Below are 22430 nucleotides of genomic sequence, written 5' to 3'. Positions count from 1 at the left end.
GAGGACTATAAGTCTGTAGGGCTCATTACAACTAACCAAACCAGAATTAGCAATGATATTACTCCAGTTATCTCCATGGATTTCTCCAATAAGTAAGTCCCATTTATCTTTCAGCATCTCTAATTGCCCTTTTCCTGTTTCTCTGATCAACATTCTATATAAAGGGGTTAGGAACTTCCCAGCTGTACCTGACTCCTTAATGTACTCAATTATACTGTGATCACTGATATTCCATAATTCCTTATTTATTGTATGTGTAAAAGCATTTTTAATTTGTGCATACCAAAATACTTGTGAGTCTAACAACCCCCAATCCCTCTTACATTCTTCCCACGTAATTAATTTACCATCTCTTACTACCTGTGATAGATAATTTACCCCTTTCTGTCTCCAGAACTGTGTATTATTAATCTTAAAAAACTCTTTCAGATTGCTATTTTGCCATAGTGGGGTGAACCCTAACCCTCCCTTTATTTTGCATATTCTCTTAATGCTTACCCATACTTTACTATACATATCTGATTGTGTAAGTGAACTTTTACCTCCAAAGTTAGCCTCAACAGCTTCTACTACATCCCTGTGCACCCCTTTACCTAACCCCAACATATAATTGAGCACTGCCGACTTCTGCCCTCGCTTAATATCTTGTGCCTTTGCTGCCAAAAAGTATTTTTGAAAATCCGGCAATCCTATCCCTCCTTCCCCCGTTCTCTGTGTCCATGTACTATATTTTAACTTTGGCTTCTTCCCACCCCAAATAAAAAAATTCATCATTTTCATTAATTTTTGGAACCATGCATTAGAAATCCAGATCGGGGACGCATAAAGAAAAAATAATACCTGCGGTAAGAAAATCATTTTAATAATTGCAATCCGATCTGCTATAGATATAGGCATCTTAATCCATATCTCTATTTTACTCCGGATTTTTTTCGTCAACGGCTGTAAGTTTAGCTCTGAGAACTTAGCAATCTGCGCGGGGATTAATATTCCCAAATACTCTAACGCTACTCCCGGTTTTAAAACCGCAACAGGGAGAGAAACCCCAGATATGTCTTCTCCGATTGGCAGCAGGGACGATTTCTCCCAATTAATTTTCAGCCCAGAAAATTGTCCATACTCCTCAATTACAGCCATAACTTTCGGGATGCCATCCCTCCAATCCCTCAGAAAAACCAGCACATCATCCGCATAAAAAAGAAATCTATCCTTTACCCCTTCTAAACCAAACCCCTCCAGATCTTCCATTTCCCTAAATTTCATTGCCAAAGGCTCCATATATAAGGCAAACAGTAGCGGCGAAAGGGGGCACCCCTGCCTAGTCCCCCTGGTAAGGTTAAACCACCCAGTATGCCCCTCATTCACCGCCACCCTCGCCCTAGGAGTCTCGTATAACAGTTTTACCCAACTTATAAAATTATCCCCCAAATCAAATGCCTCCAAAACCTTCCAGAGGAACCCCCACTCCACCCTATCAAACGCCTTCATTGCATCTAAAGACAGGATGGAGTGGGGGGCCTCTGTTTCTAACTGAACATTCGCAAAAACTCTACTAATATTATCAAATATAGATCTCCCCGGGACAAATCCAGCTTGCTGTCCCCCAATCAAATCAGGAGCAACTTTTGCCAGCCTGAGTGCTAGCATTTTAGCTATGATCTTATAGTCTGTATTTAGCAATGATATGGGGCGATATGACTCAATTCTGCTACTATCTTTATTCTTCTTCCTAATCAGTGATATGCTGGCTTCATACATAGAGGGTGGAAGGATGGCATCTTTACAGGATTCATTAAACATTTTATGTAACAGGGGAGCTAGAACCTCAGCGTGTTCCTTATATAATTCGGATGGGAGACCATCCGTTCCAGGGGCAGATTGTCCTCTACAACTCCTGATAGCTTCCAGAATTTCCTGCACCGTAAACGGACTGTTTAGCATCCCTTTCCTAGCTGCGCTGATTTTAGGTAATGAGATAGAATTTAAATAGCTCTCATATTCCTGACCCTGATGAATATCAGAAGATGTATATAAATCTGAAAAAAAGTCAAAAACTATACTCTCCATTTCTACCAAGTTATTCACAACATTACCTTCTTTGTTAACTAGTGAAGGAATATATTTCTTTTCCTCTTGGGACCTAATTATCCCTGCTACCAATTTCCCCGGCTTCCCTCCTTCTGAAAAATATTTCTGTCCCCCAAAAAAAATCTTCTGCTGTGCTTTTTCCTTAAGGTAGTCCGCAAAAAACTTTTGCGTCTCCCCTACTTTCCCTCCATTCTCCAACGTTGGAGATAGACCAAAAGTCTCCTCTGCCGATCTTACTGCTTCTTTAAGTTCCAATTCTTTAGCATAGAAGGATTTCTTCTTATAAGTAATATCCCTAACATAAATCCCTCTGAGGTAAGCCTTAAGGGCGTCCCATACATATCCTATCCTGGTAGACTCCTTATTACGTTCCCAAAACATTAATATCTCTCCCTTTATAACTTGTTTGTTATCTAGTAAGGATAACCAATGCGGATTCAGCCTAAAGGACCTCCTCCCCCCGTTTCCCCCTGCGAGACCTCCAATCACTGCCACCATCGGAGAGTGGTCGGATACCGACCTAACCTCATACGACATTTTAGAAATATACCTCAACGCCCGGTCGTTCCCGAACACCAGGTCAATTCTGGAGGCTGACCCAGAGGACGTTCCAAAACAGGAAAATGCCACTGAGTCACCATATAAATATCTCCAAACGTCCTTCAGGCCAGCCTCCGTCATGACCCTATTCAATGGGGACTCTCCCACCTGTACTCTCTGCATTTTCCCCCTTCTATCTTCGTATGAGTTCATGACTGCGTTAAAGTCCCCGCAAACAAAAACAGGTAGGTTTGGTCTTATCATTAGATATTCAATTAGGTCGATGATCGGTTGTCGCGCAAACGGTGGAGGGATATAAAAAGCAGCTAACACCATCTCGGTATTGTACACTACACAATGTAAAAAAATAAAGCGCCCTTTATTATCTATTTTCTTATGGAGCAATCTGAAAGGAACTTTTTTGTGTATATATATTGACACTCCTGCCGAATAGCTAGTAAATACTGCGTGAAACTCATGGCTAGCCCATTTACGAAGCATCCTATTCTTGGTTTCTAAGGTGCCATGAGTCTCACCCAGACACACTATAGCCGGTAACTGTCTAGTGATTAAATCATAAATCGCACACCTCTTAATTTTGTCCGCCATACCCCTTACATTCCAGTAAAATAACTTAACTCTACTTAACTCCATTTAAGGAAAAAAAGAAACAAAAAAAAAAAAGTTCCTCTCCCTCTTCCTCGTGGTTCCCTCCCTCCCCCCTTTTCCCCTCCTCCCCCCCTCCCCCTCCCCCCCCCACCCAACTGGTCAACCTTCATGGCTCTGGGCCAATATCAGGTCTCCCTCTTTACCTATCGTATATACCTCTCCTCTCTCACTCCCTCCCTCCCTCCTCATTATTCATACTAATCCCTTCTCTCTCCAACCAGTCCAGAGTCTCCGATGCACACATATTACACATATACATCCTGCAGCACACACATATTACACACATACACCCTGCAGCACACACATATTACACATTTACACCCTGCAGCACACACTAATTACACATTTACACCCTGCAGCACACACTATACATATATACACCATGCAGCACACACATATTACACACATACACCTTGCAGCGCACACATATTACACACATACACCCTGCAGCACACACATATTACACATACACCTTGCAGTGCACACATATTACACACATACATCCTGCAGCACACACATATTACACATTTACACCCTGCAGCACACACTATACACATATACACCCTGCAGCACACACATATTACACATATACACCTTGCAGCGCACACATATTACACACATACACCCTGCAGCACACACATATTACACACATACACCCTGCAGCACACACATATTACACACATACACCCTGCAGCACACACATATTACACATTTACACCCTGCAGCACACACTATACACATATACACCATGCAGCACACACACATTACACATATACACCTTGCAGCGCACACATATTACACACATACACCCTGCAGCACACACATATTACACATACACCTTGCAGCGCACACATATTACACACATACATCCTGCAGCACACACATATTACACACATACACCTTGCAGCACACACATATTACACACATACACCTTGCAGCACACACATATTACACACATACACCCTGCAGCACACACATATTACACACATACACCCTGCAGCACACACATATTACACATACACCTTGCAGCGCACACATATTACACACATACATCCTGCAGCACACACATATTACACACATACACCTTGCAGCACACACATATTACACATTTACACCCTGCAGCACACACTATACACATATACACCCTGCAGCACACACATATTACACACATACAACTTGCAGCACACCCATATTACACACATACATCCTGCAGCACACACATACATCCTGCAGCACACACTTGGAAATAGCATCTACTATTACATTATACACACAGAGCTGCAGCTACAGCTCGAAATATAACAAACCCCTTCTTCCTGCACACTGGGCGGGGCGCCTCTGACACACGTGACTAATCACATGACTCTTATGACGTCATCCTACGGTCTGTCGGCTCGGCGGCAGTGGCTGTCATGTGACCGCTCTCTTCCCTATCATGGCTGACACGCAGGGGCTGCCTGGCTCTCCAGATCAGGTTAGGAGCTCCTTCTCGTCACAGCTGTTTGTTTTCCTCCATGTATTGCTGTTGCCGCACTGTGTGTATGTAGACGTAGGCTCTGAGTGACAGGAGGCGTTACGCTGAGCTGCCGATGTCTCCTCTGTGTGCTGGTACTGACCGGTATCAGAGGTGTCAGGCTGATGGCGGATCACACTGACAGCTGCATATTACGTGTACTGTCACTGCCAGCAGTGTCTGAGTGATGTCAGTGACAGTACATGGGGTGTGTACTGTCATCTATAACCAGTGACGGCTACATGGCAGCCCTGAGCTGTCACCTGCTCTCCAGAGCTGGGCAGTCTTCCATACATGCTTCTGCTGACAGCTCTGTCAGGCTGCATCATTCCTGCTGTATGAGTACACATCCCCATCAGCAGGGAGAGCTGGAGACCCCCCATGTGCCCCCTCCTCCCCCGTCAGCAGGGAGAGCTGGAGACCTCCCATGTGCCCCCTCCTCCCCCGTCAGCAGGGAGAGCTGGAGACCTCCCATGTGCCCCCTCCTCCCCCGTCAGCAGGGAGAGCTGGAGACCTCCCATGTGCCCCCTCCTCCCCCGTCAGCAGGGAGAGCTGGAGACCTCCCATGTGCCCCCTCCTCCCCCGTCAGCAGGGAGAGCTGGAGACCCCCCATGTGCCCCCTCCTCCCCCGTCAGCAGGGAGAGCTGGAGACCTCCCATGTGCCCCCTCCTCCCCCATCAGCAGGGAGAGCAGGAGACCTCCCATGTGCCCCCTCCTCCCCTGCTCCCAGCTGCAGGGTATATGAAGAGGGGCCTGTGCTCTGTAAGCACTAAGGGTCTGCATACAGGCGGTTTAGCCTGGGGACTAAATACAGGGGTTGTGGTGTCTGTGTAAGGGGGGTTCTGGTCTGGGGTAGGATGCGGAGTGGCTCTTGTCTGTGGTTTCTGGTCTTTAAAGATATACATAGCAATCCTGTAAGTAGAGGGGTTCTTGTTTGGGGTGTGGAGACAATGCGTGGGGAAGGGAGGTGGGGGTTGGTCTGAAGGCTGTATACAGGGCAGGCTTCTGGTCTGGAGTAGATGGATGTTGTTTTTTTAAACAATATTGACAATTCTTGATTTAAATATTTATTTTTTGCTAAATAAACAGAACATTTTTCTGCTTTCAGGCAGCTTTTGATACTATGAACAGTAACAGCCCCCCCCTCGCCCCCATATAAGCAGTTATGCCCAATATGTGCCCCCATATAGTATAGGGACCCTCTGTATCTCCATGCCCTCTGTGCCTTAAAGGAGTAGTGCGGCAGTAAAGAATTATTCACAGAATAACACACATTACAAAGTTATACAACTTTGTAATGTATGTTATGTCTATGAATGGCCCCCTTCCCCGTGTCCCACCACCTGTCACGTGCCGACCCCCGTCTCCGATCTTAGTCAGTGACGTCTTCTTTGGGCGGACGGCGAACAGCTCCCACTGTTCCAAGTGCCGGCCGCCCTCTGCAGCGTCATCCGATGCTCAGCCGCGATTGGCTGAGCATAACTGTGCTCAGCCAATCGCGGCTGAGCACAATTATGACGCGGCAGAGGGGGGACGGCAGCAGCGATTCGGCCGTCCGTCCGAAGATGACGTTTGGCACAAGATGGCAGACATGCGCTACACGGATCAGGTAATGTATAATGTACCAACACGTCCGGGTACATGGGCGTGGGTGGTGGGACACGGGGAAGGGGGCCATTCACAGACATAACATACATTACAAAGTTGTATAACTCTGTAATGTGTGTTATTCTGTGAATAATTCTTTACTGCCGCACTACCCCTTTAATATAGAGTAAGAAGGCATCTCTTTGCATCTCTCTCCCTCTATCTATCTATATATATATATATATATATATATATATATATATATATATATATATATACACATATCCGCCACACAGGTAGCCCTCCTAGTAGTTAGGCCCCACCCCCTTGTAGGCAGTATCCTGGAATTCATAAATACCCCCCAATGTTCTTGATCTTGTATACACAGAAAAAATAAAAAGTGATCAAAAAGTCTCATAAAACTTCCCAACGATCACGACATTAAAAATGATACAGCTCTGTAGATGGAAAATAATAAAAAATTATGGGGGGCAGAATATGGCTGTTGGAACCCCTTAAAAGGGTAATCCGGCCAGGGGAAACTTATAAAACATGATGCAAAGTGAAACTGGCTCAGTTGCCCCTAGAAACCAATCAGATTCCACTTTTCATTCCTCACAGACTCTTTGGAAAATGAAAGGTGGAATCTGATTGGTTGCTAGGGGCAACTGAGCCAGTTTCACTTTACACCATGTTTGATAAATTTCCCCCTATATGTATATATATTTTTATTTATTAATATATATATATATATATATATATCACGGCAGATGTGAGAACATACATACAGCACTCTCTGTCTGAAAGAGAGAGGGGTTACAGCTATGGAGAGATTACCTCCACAGTCCTGTCCCCTGATGTAAGCCCCAGCCTGAAGTGGATCTGCTATGATTTGGAAGGTGAGGGAGACTTCCTGGGTCAGAGTTCAGGGCTGTAGACCCCGCTATGCAGACCATGCCCCTCCCCCTACTCGCCCTCCCACCCAGTACAGGGAGCTCTTAAACCAAAGCAATGCTCTTAAACCAAATCACAATTTTGAAAAACTGTGAGCTCTTAAACCAAAAAGCTCTTAAACCAAGTTACTCTTAAACCAAGGTACCACTGTATACGGTTGTAAGTATATAGAAAACAATAAAGAAGCTGTCCTTACCTCTCCGCACCCCCGGTGTCCTCCTATGTCTCTGATATCCCACTTTTAACAAGGCAGTGTCTGGGCCATGACTAGTGACGGCTCTCTGCCTGTCAGCGCACTCTGCAGGATGATTGACAGGAATGGAGGCTAGTTAGAAACCTCTTTTCCTGTCAGTCATCCTGTAGGCTGACGCTGCCAGGCAGAGAGCTGTGACTAGTCACGGCCCAGATGACTAGTTCCAAGCTCTCTGCATTGTCTCATGCATGGGAATAAAAGACTTCATTTGAGCAGCTAAAGCTTCTCCAGAAGACAAAGGACATATGGTGAGGCAGAGTTTTAGAACAGCTTCTGGGCGCTGCTAGTAGTGTTAGGCTAGGTTCACACTACATTTTTGCAAAAAACTGATGAAAAAAACGCATGCAATTGTGTGCATCTGTTTTTCCATTGACTTCCAGTATTTAAAAAAAAGGATCCTTTTTTTAACGGACACAAAAATGAGGTTGACCACGTTTTTGTGTACACAGTTGCATGCATTTTTTTTTTTATCAGTTTTTCATCTGTTTTTTGCAAAAAAAAAAATGATTTCAAAAACGTAGTGTGAGCCTTACCTGGAAAATCGGGGGGATTGTTTCTCTTTACACTGGTTACCTTTCTTTTTTTAATGACTAGTGGCACCAGGAGAAACAGATTCACTTTAGAGTGTACCTGTCATCAAGTGTCTTAAAATAAAACACATGCAGGCTTGCTTGGGCAGTGTCTGATCCTTCCTAGACCCTTTTTATTTTTTGACTCTTTGCTTTGGCAGCAATTATCCCTATATCTGTAGTTCTTCTACCCTCTGTGGGCGTGTACAGGAAGTGATGTCATCTGCCCTCACAGCTGCCTAGGGCAATGGAGGAGAGCCCTGAGGAAAGCTCCAGGAGAGAGTCCGTGCATGGCATAGTTTTCCTTCACCCTCAGTAAAGCAAATTGCTAAAACAATAAACCAGCAGCCCTATCCCAAACAATGTACCATAACCACTGATATAAAGCTTAGCAGAACTACTACTCCCATAATAGCAAACCATATCAGGGCATGATATGTAGTGGTTCTACAGCCCTAGCCTGCCATACACTAATTTACATATGCATATTAGGGTATGTTCACACTAAGTAAAAGCTGGGGAGCCCCTGAGGCATCCCATTGACACATTGAGGCAGGCAGAATTCCACTGGTTTTACTTAGGGCCTGTTGTAGCACTACAAACCCCAGCACACATGTACATGATAGGACTTGTAGTCCTGGATTACATATACACTACAGTAGCCATCGTATTGGTGGGCGGGGTTTCAATGATGCAGGATTGTGTTACCTCAGCAAGAAATAGATAAAATGGTGAGTGACATGAGGTGCCGTATCCTCTCTCCTCTCCATATTACACATAGCAGCAGCATTGCCCCAACTCTGTACAGATTTACACTACAATAGTAACAATATAGGGGGAGATTTATCACAGCCTGTGCAGGGGGGCAGTTACCCATAGCGACCAATCAGATTACTTCTTTCATTTTCAAGGCCTTGAAAAATGAAACCTAAAATCTGACTGGTTGCTATGGGCAACTGCTTTCCTGTTCCTCGGCACAAGTTTTGATAAATCACCCCCTCATAGTTCCTTTATTTACTATTTATGGCTCCAACCTATGCTGCAGTGCTGTACAGAGATTGTAGCCTGTCATGCTGTCCTTACTGCTGCAGTTTTGTCTGGGCTCAGATGTTAGGGGAAGGGCTAAAGAAATGTGCATGCATAACCACTCCCCCCTGATGAGTCACTGTTCCCTCACTGGCAGGAACAGGAAACAGAAAGGGAACGTGACATCACAGGAAGTAAAGAAAACACAGGCAGAGTGGTCATGTGACTGAGCCTGAGAACACACTCAGAGCTCAAAATAAAAAATAGAAGTGTATGTAGAATATGTAACACCCACAGAGGTCAATGCAATGCTAGTTTATTAAAATATCATGGACAACCCCTTTTAAGGTTTATTTAAACACATAAAACATACAAAAAAATAAAAAATAAAATGAAACCTGTATATTACAAAGCTACTCGCAATTATAACCCCTATTGATTTATTACAAAAAAAAGTGACAGTGCCTCTTTAACCCCTTTATGTGCACAATACGTATATATGTTCCTATTGCACATGCCTCATGCAGTCGGAACATTTCTGCAGTGAAGGGGCTTTTAATGTGTGCTGGGCCGTTCCATTGTGAGCGCCCCCCTCACACATCAGTGGTGCCGGAGGTAATGGCAAGCAGTCGCAGTCATGTAGGTGCCTGTTTTTAATCCCTTAAACGCTGTGATGCTCAGCGACATAGTTAAGCACCTGTCACTGACTGGTCGAGACGCTGCGGGGGTCCCCATCACTTACACTGACAGGCAGGGGTAAAACACTTACCTTTGTCCTGTCGGATAAGCAATCTGTGCATAGAGTCTGCTCTCGGGCAGACTCTATGCACAGATTGCAGATAGTACTGATCAATGCTATGCTGTGCTATGGCATAGCATTGATCTGGATATGCATTCTAATAATTGCATTTTCTTTATATAGCACCAACAGATTCCACAGCACTTTACAATTCTGGGGATACATACATAGACAAAAATCAGACATTACAGAGATATACATATAATTTGCCATACATGAGGAGTGAGGGCCCTGCTCGCATTTGTGAGCTAACAGACTATTAAATAAATAATATTAAATAAAACTGTTAATTGATATTGAAAATATTAAATAAATAATAAAAATATTTTAAAAAACTTAGACAATAATGCCAATAAATGTTTAAATTACCTCCTTTCCCATTATAAAAATATGTAAAAAATAAAGTAGCGTGCTGAATTATCCGATCTATTAAAATATTACCATACTGTTCCAGCACGGTGAATGGCGTAAGCGAAAAGAGAAAAAAAAACACCAGGATTGCTGATTGTTTAAAATTATATTAAAAAAAAAAATTAATAAAAAGCAATCAAATTTTTTCTTTTACACCAATATGAAACTAGAAAACCACAAAAAGCCAAGGAAAACTAGAGACCATGGCCCAAAAAAATGACAACTCAACCAGCTCTGTAGGTGGAAAAATAAGTGTTATAGCCCTTAGAAGGCGAGGAAGAACACTGCTTCAATTTGACCTGGACATCCGGGCATCAGTCACCTTTGGCATGAAGGGGTTAAAGGGGAACTATCAGCAGGTTAGACCACTGTAACCTGCTGATAGCCCCCTATTGCGCACAGGGAGCACAGGAGGAAGGTTTGTCTCTTACCTTCTTACCTTCAGCAAAGGTATGTCTCTTACCTTCCTACCTTCAGCAGAGGTATGTCTCTTACCTTCTTACCTTCAGCAGAGGTATGTCTCTTACCTTCCTACCTTCAGCAGAGGTATGTCTCTTACCTTCCTACTTTCAGCAGAGGTATGTCTCTTACCTTCCTACCTTCAGCAGAGGTATGTCTCTTACCTTCCTACCTTCAGCAGAGGTATGTCTCTTACCTTCCTACCTTCAGCAGAGGTATGTCTCTTACCTTCCTACCTTCAGCAGAGGTGTGTCTCTTACCTTGCTACCTTCAGCAGAGGTGTGTCTCTTACCTTCCTACCTTCAGCAGAGGCGTGTCTCTTACCTTCCTACCTTCAGCAGAGGCGTGTCTCTTACCTTCCTACCTTCAGCAGAGGCGTGTCTCTTACCTTCCTACCTTCAGCAGAGGCGTGTCTCTTACCTTCCTACCTTCAGCAGAGGCGTGTCTCTTACCTTCCTACCTTCAGCAGAGGCGTGTCTCTTACCTTCCTACCTTCAGCAGAGGCGTGTCTCTTACCTTCCTACCTTCAGCAGAGGCGTGTCTCTTACCTTCCTACCTTCAGCAGAGGCGTGTCTCTTACCTTCCTACCTTCAGCAGAGGCGTGTCTCTTACCTTCCTACCTTCAGCAGAGGCGTGTCTCTTACCTTCCTACCTTCAGCAGAGGCGTGTCTCTTACCTTCCTACCTTCAGCAGAGGCGTGTCTCTTACCTTCCTACCTTCAGCAGAGGCGTGTCTCTTACCTTCCTACCTTCAGCAGAGGCGTGTCTCTTACCTTCCTACCTTCAGCAGAGGCGTGTCTCTTACCTTCCTACCTTCAGCAGAGGCGTGTCTCTTACCTTCCTACCTTCAGCAGAGGCGTGTCTCTTACCTTCCTACCTTCAGCAGAGGCGTGTCTCTTACCTTCCTACCTTCAGCAGAGGCGTGTCTCTTACCTTCCTACCTTCAGCAGAGGCGTGTCTCTTACCTTCCTACCTTCAGCAGAGGCGTGTCTCTTACCTTCCTACCTTCAGCAGAGGCGTGTCTCTTCCGATAGTTCCCTTTTAAATATTTTATTTCTTAGTAGACAAAGCTAGGAATATATGAAAGGTAACCTGTCTCCTATGGTCTAACAGTGTCAGCAGTTTGGAACATGAATTACACAGCTGACAGTTTCACTTTCAGCAAATTTATTTTTTAAGAATATTTTTTTTTAATAGTAACATGAAACAAAAGCTACATAAATTAGGTATCATTGTAATCTTACTAAGGCATAGAATGTGTGGAATGGCATGAGAAGGGGGTTACTCATGCATCTGCTCTGCAAAGTGTTACTTGAGCAGAAATGAAAGAAACAGCAGCAACATAGCAAGGAAGGGGTTACACTTAGGACTGCATTGGCAGCTACTGCTCCTAATAATGACAGAAGGGAGGAGGAGAGCTCATTCAAGAGGAAACACTGCATACAGTCATGGCCAAAAGTCTTGACGATGACGGTACACGGTGGGACTGAGCTGAATCAGCTTGGTCTCCTACTGAGGTTACACATGTCTCTAGGGACAGTCCAAGCCGCAGAGACGTGTGTGACCTAAGAGGGAAACATAGAGGGGAGGGCGAGTATACTCACCGCTCCTGAGGGTGTGTGTATATATATATATATATATATATATATATATATATATATATATATATATATATATATATATATATTGGTACCTTGGTTTAAGAGTAACTTGGTTTAAGAGCTCAGGGTTTTTCAAAATTGTGACTTGGTTTAAGAGCATTGCTTTGGTTTAAGAGCTCCCTGTACTGGGTTGGAGGGCGAGTGGAGGAGGGGCATGGTCTGCATAGTGTGGTCTACAGCCTGTACTCTGACCCAGGAAGTCTCCCTCACCTTCCAAATCATAGCAGATCCACTTCAGGCTGGGGCTCACATCAGGGGACAGGACTGTGGAGGTAATCTCTTCATAGCTGTAACCCCTCTCTCCCCGGACAGAGAATGCTGCTATATTGTGCCCACATCTGTCCTGCTCATTCCTTTATACTCCCTGCAGTCTCTGTCCACCCTTGTGTTTCCCATCCTCTCCATTACTGTACAGTAACTTATAATATCACAGATTCTGCTGTTTCTAAATGTTTGTTTCATCTGTTTTACATGTTATTCAGAATAATAAATCATTATTTTTGGGCTGTGGAACCAATTGTCTGCATATCAATGATTTCTTATGGGAAAGTTTGCTTTGGTTTAAGAGTGGATTTGGATTACAAGCACAGCCCCGGAACGAATTATGCTCGTAATCCAAGGCACCACTGTATGTATATGTGTATATATATATATATATATATATATATATATATATATATATATATATACACAAACCCAATTTAAACACCTGTGAGTAGTGTCCCTATAGTACAGGCCACAATGATGGCTAGATGAATAAAATAAAGCGAAAAAAAAAAATGCTTTCTGTACCGAAAGTCCCAACTGTCTTGGGATGAGGAAACCCTAGCCCCTCTATGGTAGGGTTCCATTGATTCTAATGGAGTCACGTCATGGATGGCCTGGAGTTTCTTCCCACTGGGGTTGGGTTGGCCTGCCTCCAGTTCTTCAGCCTGGGCCTGGTGGTGCAGTCACTTTAAGTGTATAGCTTTTTCCTGACAGTCTTGGGTGGGGACTTTAGTTCCATGGATCAGTAGATGGTCTCATGTCATGGAACCCTACCTTTGCATACTTGTGTACATGTTAAGGCTATGTTCCCACTACATACGGCCAAAATCTAATGTTTATGAACGGTTGTTGTTAGTATGTAGTGGGAACATAGCCTTAAACGTCCAGCTTGCTGTTGAGGGTTTGGTGCGGGATCCTTTTGTTCTTCTTAATACTATATCATTGTCAGTTCCCCTTACATGGGGATGGCATGGTTAAAGGTTGTGCTAATGGCGGTGGTATATCCAGTATTCCAGGACATGTGGAGTGGTTCTGATATTTGTAAGTTGACCATCTTCAGTACACCTTCCATGCTGTCACATTTCTACTGTGATAAAACTTTTTGTGGAGGGGTTTGGATGAATGTGTAATAACATAGGTCGTCTAGAAGGGGGCAGATAGCTTTCATTTAGTATGTTGCTTTGCCATGTATGTATTGTGTGGCTGCCCTGTGTTACCCAGGATTGTGTTATAAAGCTGTTGCTGTCGTGAATGAGGCGGGAATTTACAATAGATTTAGAAGCGGGTCAAGTGCCTTCTTTGTCACGCTTCTTGGTAAAGTCTCAAGGTCGATGTGATATTATTCAGATCTACCTTTTGTAAGTGTTCCATTTTGTATATTGCATGTGACAGCCATTGACCTAAGCATTCAGCTCTTGTTTTCCTACAATAAGTGCATTGAAAATGAATACATTTGTTGGTGTTTTCATTAGCTGTATGGGGCTGATAGCCTTCCTGGCTCTGCTGACCTCTCGCTATTGTCACACGTGTCCCATTACACTGACTACAGCTCCTAAATGTCTGCTCTACTGTGCTACATGAATATCTCGCTTGTGTTAGACATTGAAATAAATGTTCTTTTTCTTCAAATGGAAACAGCAAACGCTTAATGCAGTGAAGATTAAGGTATCCTTCCTTCAGGGGGAATATCTGCTTCCCTGAGGAATTGTTAACATTGCAATATTGCACATTTTGGTGTGCTCTTGCCTCGCCTTGCTTTTTTGTTAGTGCATCATGCACTTTTATTCAGCATCATCATAGCTTTTAAATGTAATGGACCACATTACCTAATAGGACAAGTACCCATCAAACGCATTTTTGTGCTAATGCACTTTATCTGACATATTTTTTCTATTTAAAGATCCTGAATAGCCTTATAATCTGAGTTTGCAGTACACTGAAAGCAGGCTACATACCTTTCCTGATCCTTTTACAGGTGCCTTCAGATTTACCATTCATTATTAGATTTCCAAAGTTGAGAAGAATACAGAAGAAACTTATTTTTTATGTGGTTACTCTGAGGCGTAGTCCCTAGTGACCCATAGATTTCGGACCAGTTTATTGGCTTTCCTTTCCTAATAGTTTTGTTGCAAAATGAGCTATTGTGTGTTTGAAAGTAACAGGAAATACAGATGGCATTTGTTCTTTCTTCTGAGTAATCCTTGCATTGCCTATACTTCTGTTATGATAGCTATCTGGTGATGGATGACTGGAGTGATACAGCTGTAATTAGAAATACTAAAGAATGGGTTAAATGTATTATGTGAGTCAGGAAAGTTGCAGAAATATAAAATGAATTTAGTTTTTTATTATGCTTTACAATTTTGTTTTATAACACCTTTGGCTAATGAAATGGTCTGCCTCTGAAACACCAACTATGGGTGGAACTTATTTAGTTACAACACAGCACCACGGAATGGTCTGAATTTATCTACATGTTTTTACTAAACAAAGATCAGGGTATTTTTATTTTTTTTTTAATCAAAATCAAACTTAAAGCGACTCTGTACCCACAATCTGACCCCCCAAACCACTTGTACCTTCAGATAGTTGCTTTTAATCCAAGATCTGTCCTGGGGTCCGTTCGGCAGGTGATGCAGTTATTGTCATAAAAATAACTTTTAATCCTACAGCGCTGTGTCTAATGGCCGGGGCTTACATTGTGTATGCATTAGGCTGGCACCACCTCTCCGTCCTTCCTCCCCACCCTCCTCCTTACTAGGAATGTTCCTGGCAGATTGCTTCCTATTCCCCAACTGTGTTGCCACAGCACATGGGCTGGATCGTTAATACACCTGTGCAAAGCTCAAACAGCAGTAAATGTTCCTGGATCATTCCTAATGATGAGGAGGGTGGGGAGGAAGGACATAGAGGTGGTGCCAGCCTAATGCATATACAAATGTAAGCCACGGCCGTTAGACACAGCGCTGCCAGATTAAAAGTTGTTTTTTATGACAGTAACTGCATCCCCTGCCGAACGGACCCCAGGACAGATCTTGGATTAAAAGCAGCTATCCGAAGGTACAAGTGGTTTGGGGGGGGGGGACAGATTGTGGGAACAGAGTCGCTTTAGGGCTATGCCCCCACACAGTATTTTTGCTCAGTATTTTGGTCAGTATTGTGCAACCAAAACCAGGAGTGGATTGAAAACACAGAAAGGCTATGTTCATACACTGTTGAAACTTAATAGGTGGATGTGATTTGTTGGCAAATATTTGCCATTATTTTAAAACAACTGCTGCTGTTTTGAAATAATGGCCATTATTTGTCATTAAATGACGGCCGTGTGTGAACATAGCCTTTCTGTGTTTTCAACCCACTCTTGGTTTTGTTTGCACAATACTGACCAGAATACTGAGCAAAAATACAGTGTGGATACATAGCCTAAAAGAGGATTTGTAGCCATCAGGATATAATTCTTAGGCCCCTTTTATACATCTGTGCATTTGTGGACCTGCAAAAGCGGAAAGAATGTGGATACATTCATTTCTATGGCCCCATACACTCATCCATATGTGTTACAGGTGTGTTTTGGGGGCATGAATTACTGATTGGGATGGAAGGGGTCTATGCAGCTGCAGACACCTTGCGAGCCGTTGCAGATGCACATCCATTGTCCTGTCCATAGATGCAGGCCCACAGCTCCGTAGAGGGCAGCTGATGTAAGAATCGGGTCTTACAGTTGGTGATGGTGATGCTAATCTCCTCTACCTCCCTGCACAATGACCTCCCTACAGGTCACAGAGCATGACTAGGAAACTCTCCAATAGATGTCAATGAGTCAGCTCCAGTCTAGAGGTTCCTATAGTCCATTTGGCTACTGTGTAGATTATCTCTAAGTGCTGATAGTTAAGATGGTGGAGGCTGCCGCCAGCGTACAGAGAATGGAACAAAAAAAATCTACAATCGGAAACAAAAGCCGATAATAACAAAATAATATGTGTTAGTAGTATGTGGGTATATTACATAACATACAATCAGATGATACCTTCCTTTTAAACAGGTAGAGATTTTAATTGTATGTATTGGACATTATTATGTAATGTAGACTTTTTATACTGATGTCGGTGTAAATAATGTGACAGTGCAGGTGACTGGGTGAATTTTGTAGTTATTGGACTTGTACTTTGGCTTGTCTAGATATGGTATATGTGCACATGTGTGAGTAGCTGCCCACCGTTTCCTTGACATTCATGCCGGCTTTGTTTTCTCTATAGGTAGGTCAAGAACTGCTTACACTCTCTGTCAGCATCTTGGTGTAACATTTTATTGCTGTTGATCACTATAAATAGCTTAAGTAAATCTTCATTTTGCTGACCTCTTGAAGAAGGCTCCACATCAGCAAATTCTTTCAATGGATACATGAAGAATTACTGGTCACTTGCATCGTATAGTTTTATTATTTTAGAAAATGTGTCAGCCATTATGTTCCAAATGCTTCCTGTCACTTTGGAGTTCGTAACCTTTGCTGTCCTGAACTAAATCTGTTAGTTCAGAGCCCGGGACTTGGTATAGTTTTGACATTTACCCCTTGTTTATTCTAATAATAATTACTTTTAATATGCCAGCACCATACCATACCATATGATGTGACTGCTTAGTGCAGCTATGTGAGGAATATAGAGAGATATGGAAATATTGATTAAAACTAAGACTAAAATATTGCAATAAAATTGAGTAAGTTGCTGGTCTTTTTCTCTTTCTCTCTTTCTCTTTAGGAGACGATGTCTCATGAAGAATCCACAGAAGAATCTGAGGTGAATATTTTATAGATTTAAGTGTGGGACTTTTCTTCAGGTCTTGTTAATATTTTGTTCAGTGGTCTAATAAATAAATTATTATTGGAAAGATTTAAACAAAGCCAAGGGTTAAAGGAGAAGTCCAGTGGATTATAAAATCTGGCAGGGGAAGGGGGGAAATTGATCACAAGTACTAACTTACCTTTCCCCGTGTCCGCGGTGAGCCATGGGACTGTCCATAGGACCCCCGCCGGAAGGCATTTTCCCCTGAGTTGTGATGACATCACAGAGGTAGAAGGCCTGTCCCAGCTGTTGGACTGGCCACTCAGCCAATCAGTGACTGGAGCAGTGTCCCGCCCTAGTCAATTGCTGGCTGAGCGGCCAGTCCATCAGCCGGGTCGTGACATGTCAGCTCCAGAGATCCCGGAGCCTTACTGTGAGCAAGTGGAGAGGTAAGTTAGATAACTTGTAATCAATTTCCACCCTGCCGGCTGACGGATTTTATTATCTGCCGGACGTCTCCTGTAATGTTTCTTTTAGCAACAAGTCACATTGTGCTACACTGTGATTTTGAACTAGAAACATAAATTGTCAGCAGAAAAAGACCACCTGGTCCATCTACCACACTCTTAAATTATTTCCTTTCTTATTATCTTAGATATATGTTTACCAACTACGTTCTGCTGGAAAGTTGTTTCAAGCATCTAAGTAATGGGAAGAATCCGAATTTGTCTGTGTGGAAATTGTCAGATTGCAGTATATTAGTGGTAGTTGTAGAGGTCAACCTAACTAAGGCAACAAGGAAATAACAACCCAAATAAAGTTTACAAACTGCTCATCAGGGAACCAAAAACAGTATCAATAATCCCAAGGCCTGCACTTCAAAATTATAATAGTACCCCATGTAATGAAATCTTGCACACAGAACAAATACAAAGTCACATAGCAAAGTGCAGTTGTAAACTAGAACTATTACATATGCAGTGTGCAAATTAGCAAGAGTACACCAAAATTGTTATACAATCAATGAACATGAAGGGGAGAATAAGGGGCAAACAAAAGAAAAAAGTGTGACCCAGAGGGATGACACAATGATGGTGCCATGAGTGGTGACAGGTCCTTTTTTTAGTATCTCCTGATAAATATATGTAGGGCTCTGCTTTATCAGAACTTTTCATTCTGACATTACTCTTTTATACATACTAGAAATGGATGATTACATTGACAACATGGCATTGCCATTTCACTTGTCGGTAGGGGTGTTCCTATTGATGGATGCACCCAAATGGCTAAAGAAAACTGTAATGCTGGTTGACACAGGTCCATCTAGTCCAATGGTGTCAAACTTGCGGCCCTCTAACTGTTGCAAAACTACAACTCCCATCATACATGGATTGTTTGAATATCAGTAGGCCTTGACCATGTATGTGTAAGATATCTCCTCTTTCCATTTTAGATGGCACCCTTTCTCTTGAGTAGAACTCTTAGGATCCCTTTAAAGTACCTCCCGAGGGAACCCATTCAAGTCTTTGTTCAGGGTTCAGGTTACTCACAATAGCCCCAAGGAGCCTTCCAAATCCTCTGTTAGATACCCCATGGTTTGCAGAAAAAGGTTGCAGTACGTGATTTCGTTCTGCAGGAGTAAACTGTTTAATAGGAATACCATAAGAATTAAATGCGATATTGCGGAGAAGTGTCTACATGAGTCCCTTGTTGCTTTTTCTCCTAAACCTATAGTATATAGAATAGTGCTTCCAGGGGTGTCAACGTGATCGGGAAAGAGGATATGGCCGGGGTCAATTTTGGTACTTTGGCTTGGCATAAAATCCCCAGTCAATGTTCTAAGACTCCTAGATTGTGTGAGACTTGACTTGAAGGGACATCTTTTTGCTCAAGAGTTGTGAGAGCTATTTTGCATATCTTTTCTTCCCAGAATTCTTAGCGGAGCAGCAATGGTGTGTAAATCTCCACACATCTTTATGACGAGCTCCCCATGAGGAGAGTCACTACCCCTTTGACCCACGTCAATAGACCTCTCACTAGCCAGCCAACACCCTGCTCTGAACTGAAAAGCTGCCTGCAGATGGGAAATCTTTTCTTTTGGAGAGATTGTTTGGCGGGGCATAAAATCCCCAGTCAATGTTTTAAGACCCCTAGATTGAGTGAGACTTGACTTAAAGGGACATCTCTTTCCTCAAAAGGTGTGAGAGCTATTTTGCATATCCTTACTTCCGGATACTGCAGACCAAAGGTTATTTAGTCTGGGACATGTCCAGATGCTGTGTAGGAGGTCAGTGTTGAGAGTATGACACCTTGGGCAGGCTGCTCCCTTTTCCGGCAGTGCTATTGATGTTTCCATAGGTTTTGCTGCAGATTTCACCACAGATTTCCTGGTCAATGATGATTTTTTCCCCTCCATCATGTGAATGGAGTTTTAGTAATGGATCTGAGGGAGGATGTGCTTTACTTTTCAGATCAGTGTGAGCACCCAGATTTTATGAGCTGTACAATTGCTTGCTTTGAGTTTTAGCACATAAGCTTTGTTTGCCCAAGTCATTTATTTATGTTTGGATCAGTCAACAAGAAGATAAATCAAGATATGATGTGTTGGTTTCTGAAAGGGAAAAAACAGAATTTCCAGGCTACAGCACTCACTCACTGTCAGTCAGTATTGGCATGATGATGGTACATGAAATTGTACCATGCTTTGTACTGCAGTAGTTTGCAGTAGTCACCAGAGGCCACCCATGTACATAAAATGTTTAAACAGAGCCTCATTGCCTTTGTGCTGTTTCTTAGAGACAGAGCCAAGCATCTCATTCTCCCATTTGCGGAAATAGGAATATTACACATGTAATCACAATGAAAAGGTCACGACCAAATAGAAAAAGTAATTTTGTCTTTACCGCTGTATAATAACTAGACTGTGCCTATTGTATAGATAGATCAGGTATCACGGATTAAAGTACACCTGGACTTACAAAAGCATGTTATATACTTGCAGGGTTCAGGTACATTAACCAATGTGGTAATTAGGTAACCCTATGGGGGTCACGCACATTATGGTCTCATTGCGTCTCCCTATTCTTAGAGACCTGAACTTCCAGATTCACAGAGGAACTTGATGCTGATCCGTCAGCCCTGGTAACATATTGGCTGAGCATTTTTTTTAACTGTTAGCCCCCTCCTGTTTGCTGTTCTTGTCTCAATGTTCTTGTATGGTATTGCATATTGTGCATTTCATCTGAAGAACAACTCAGGTCTGAAATGCATTTTGACTGTCACAAAGCATAAAAAAAGAATTTTAATCCTCAGTCTTGTCTGATGACCATTGATAACCAAAAATAGTTCAATTGCTGTTCTTCCTTTGATATCCCTGCATATGAATAGGGTTGACTTGTTTTCAAATAACAGTTATCGTTCCAGTACAGTTTCGTAGTGATAGTAACATAGTAAATAAGGTTGAAAGACAAGAGTCCATCAGGTTCAACCTAGGGAAATCCTACTGTGTTAATCCAGGGAAGGCAAAAACCCCTATAAGGCAGACGACAATTGCCCCATCACAAGGAGAAAGCTCCATCCCGACTCCAATGGCAACCAGAACAATCCCTGGATCAACGTATCATCGGAAATCTTATGCCCATAACTTGTAATATTATATTGTTCAAGAAAAGCATCCAGACCTCCCTTAAACTTATTTAATGAATCGGCCATGACAACATCATGTGGCAGAGAGTTCCACAGTCTGGAACTCAGTAAAGAACCTGCGTCGATACTGATGATGAAATTTTCTTTCCTCTAGACGTAGAGGATGCCCCCTTGTCATGGTTACAGACCTAGGAGTGAAAAGACCACTACAAAGATCTCTGTACTGTCCATTCATATATTTGTACATTGTGATCAGATCGCCCCTAAGACGTCTTTTTTCTAGCGTAAATAGCCCCAAGCTTTATAACCTGTCCTGGTACTGTAACCCACCCATTCCCTTAATGACCTTTGTTGCCCTCCTCTGAACCCGCTCCAATTCAGCTGTGTCCTTCTTATATACCGGTGCCCAAAAATGTACACAGTATTCCATGTGTGGTCTGACCAGTGATTTATAAAGAGGCAAAACGATGTTCTCATCTTTAGCATTTATACCTCTGTTGATGCATCCCATTATTTTATTAGCCTTGGCAGCTGCTGCCTGCCACTGATCACTAAAGTTGAGTTTACTGTCCACCAATACCCCCAGGTCCTTTTCGGAAGTAGTTTTACCCAGTGTTTTATTATTTAGCACATAACTGTACCTAATATTTCTACGACCCAAGTGCATAATCTTACATTTATCCACATTAAACTTCATTTGCCATTTCCCCGCCCAAGCCTCTAGCTTCTCCAAATCCCTCTGTAATATGATATTATCCTCCTCTGTGCTGATTACTCTACCCAGTTTAGTATCATCTGCAAAAATGGAGATTCTACTCTGTAGCCCCTCTACATGGTCATTAATAAAAATATTAAAAAGAAGTGGACCCAACACTGACCCCTTGTGGTACCCTACTAGTAACTAAAACCCAATCTAAATATGTTCCATCAATAACCAGCAATGTAATAACCAGCAATGTAATAACCAGCAATGTAACTTGCTTATCTTCCCTAGTGACATGACTCATTCACTCACTCAGTCCACTCAGCAGCAGGAGAGAGTATGAGGGGAGGGGGGAGCTGCCTATGTGCGGTGAGTCTGTCATGAGGGAAGATAAGCAAGTGACATGGACTCAGATGGCTTGCAGTTGCTCAGCCAATGGGAGCTGAGCAAGCTGAGTCACCTGACAAGGCAGGGGAGGGGGAGGCTGGTGTAACAGGAGCCAAAGC

At 42.9% G+C, this 22430-nt stretch overlaps 1 protein-coding gene across 2 annotated transcripts in view; it reads left to right on the top strand.

Moving 5' to 3' along the window:
* The first annotated feature begins 4669 nt into the window (after positions 1-4669).
* VPS41 (VPS41 subunit of HOPS complex) overlaps positions 4670-22430 on the top strand; it is a 165806-nt gene continuing 148045 nt past the window's right edge. Inside the window, exons 1-2 of one of the 2 annotated variants that reach the window (XM_069958436.1) lie at positions 4670-4771; positions 17553-17591. In XM_069958436.1, coding sequence (XP_069814537.1) covers positions 4733-4771; positions 17553-17591 — 78 coding nt within the window. In that variant the 5' untranslated portion in view covers positions 4670-4732. The remainder of the gene's footprint in view (positions 4772-17552; positions 17592-22430) is intronic. The other variant, XM_069958437.1, reaches the window with a different exon arrangement.

The sequence above is a fragment of the Dendropsophus ebraccatus genome, chromosome 2, assembly GCF_027789765.1.
Source record: "Dendropsophus ebraccatus isolate aDenEbr1 chromosome 2, aDenEbr1.pat, whole genome shotgun sequence".
Taxonomy (NCBI): domain Eukaryota; kingdom Metazoa; phylum Chordata; class Amphibia; order Anura; family Hylidae; genus Dendropsophus; species Dendropsophus ebraccatus.
The sequence above is the reverse complement of the archived record's forward strand: the minus strand, read 5'-3'. Positions and strand labels throughout refer to the sequence as shown.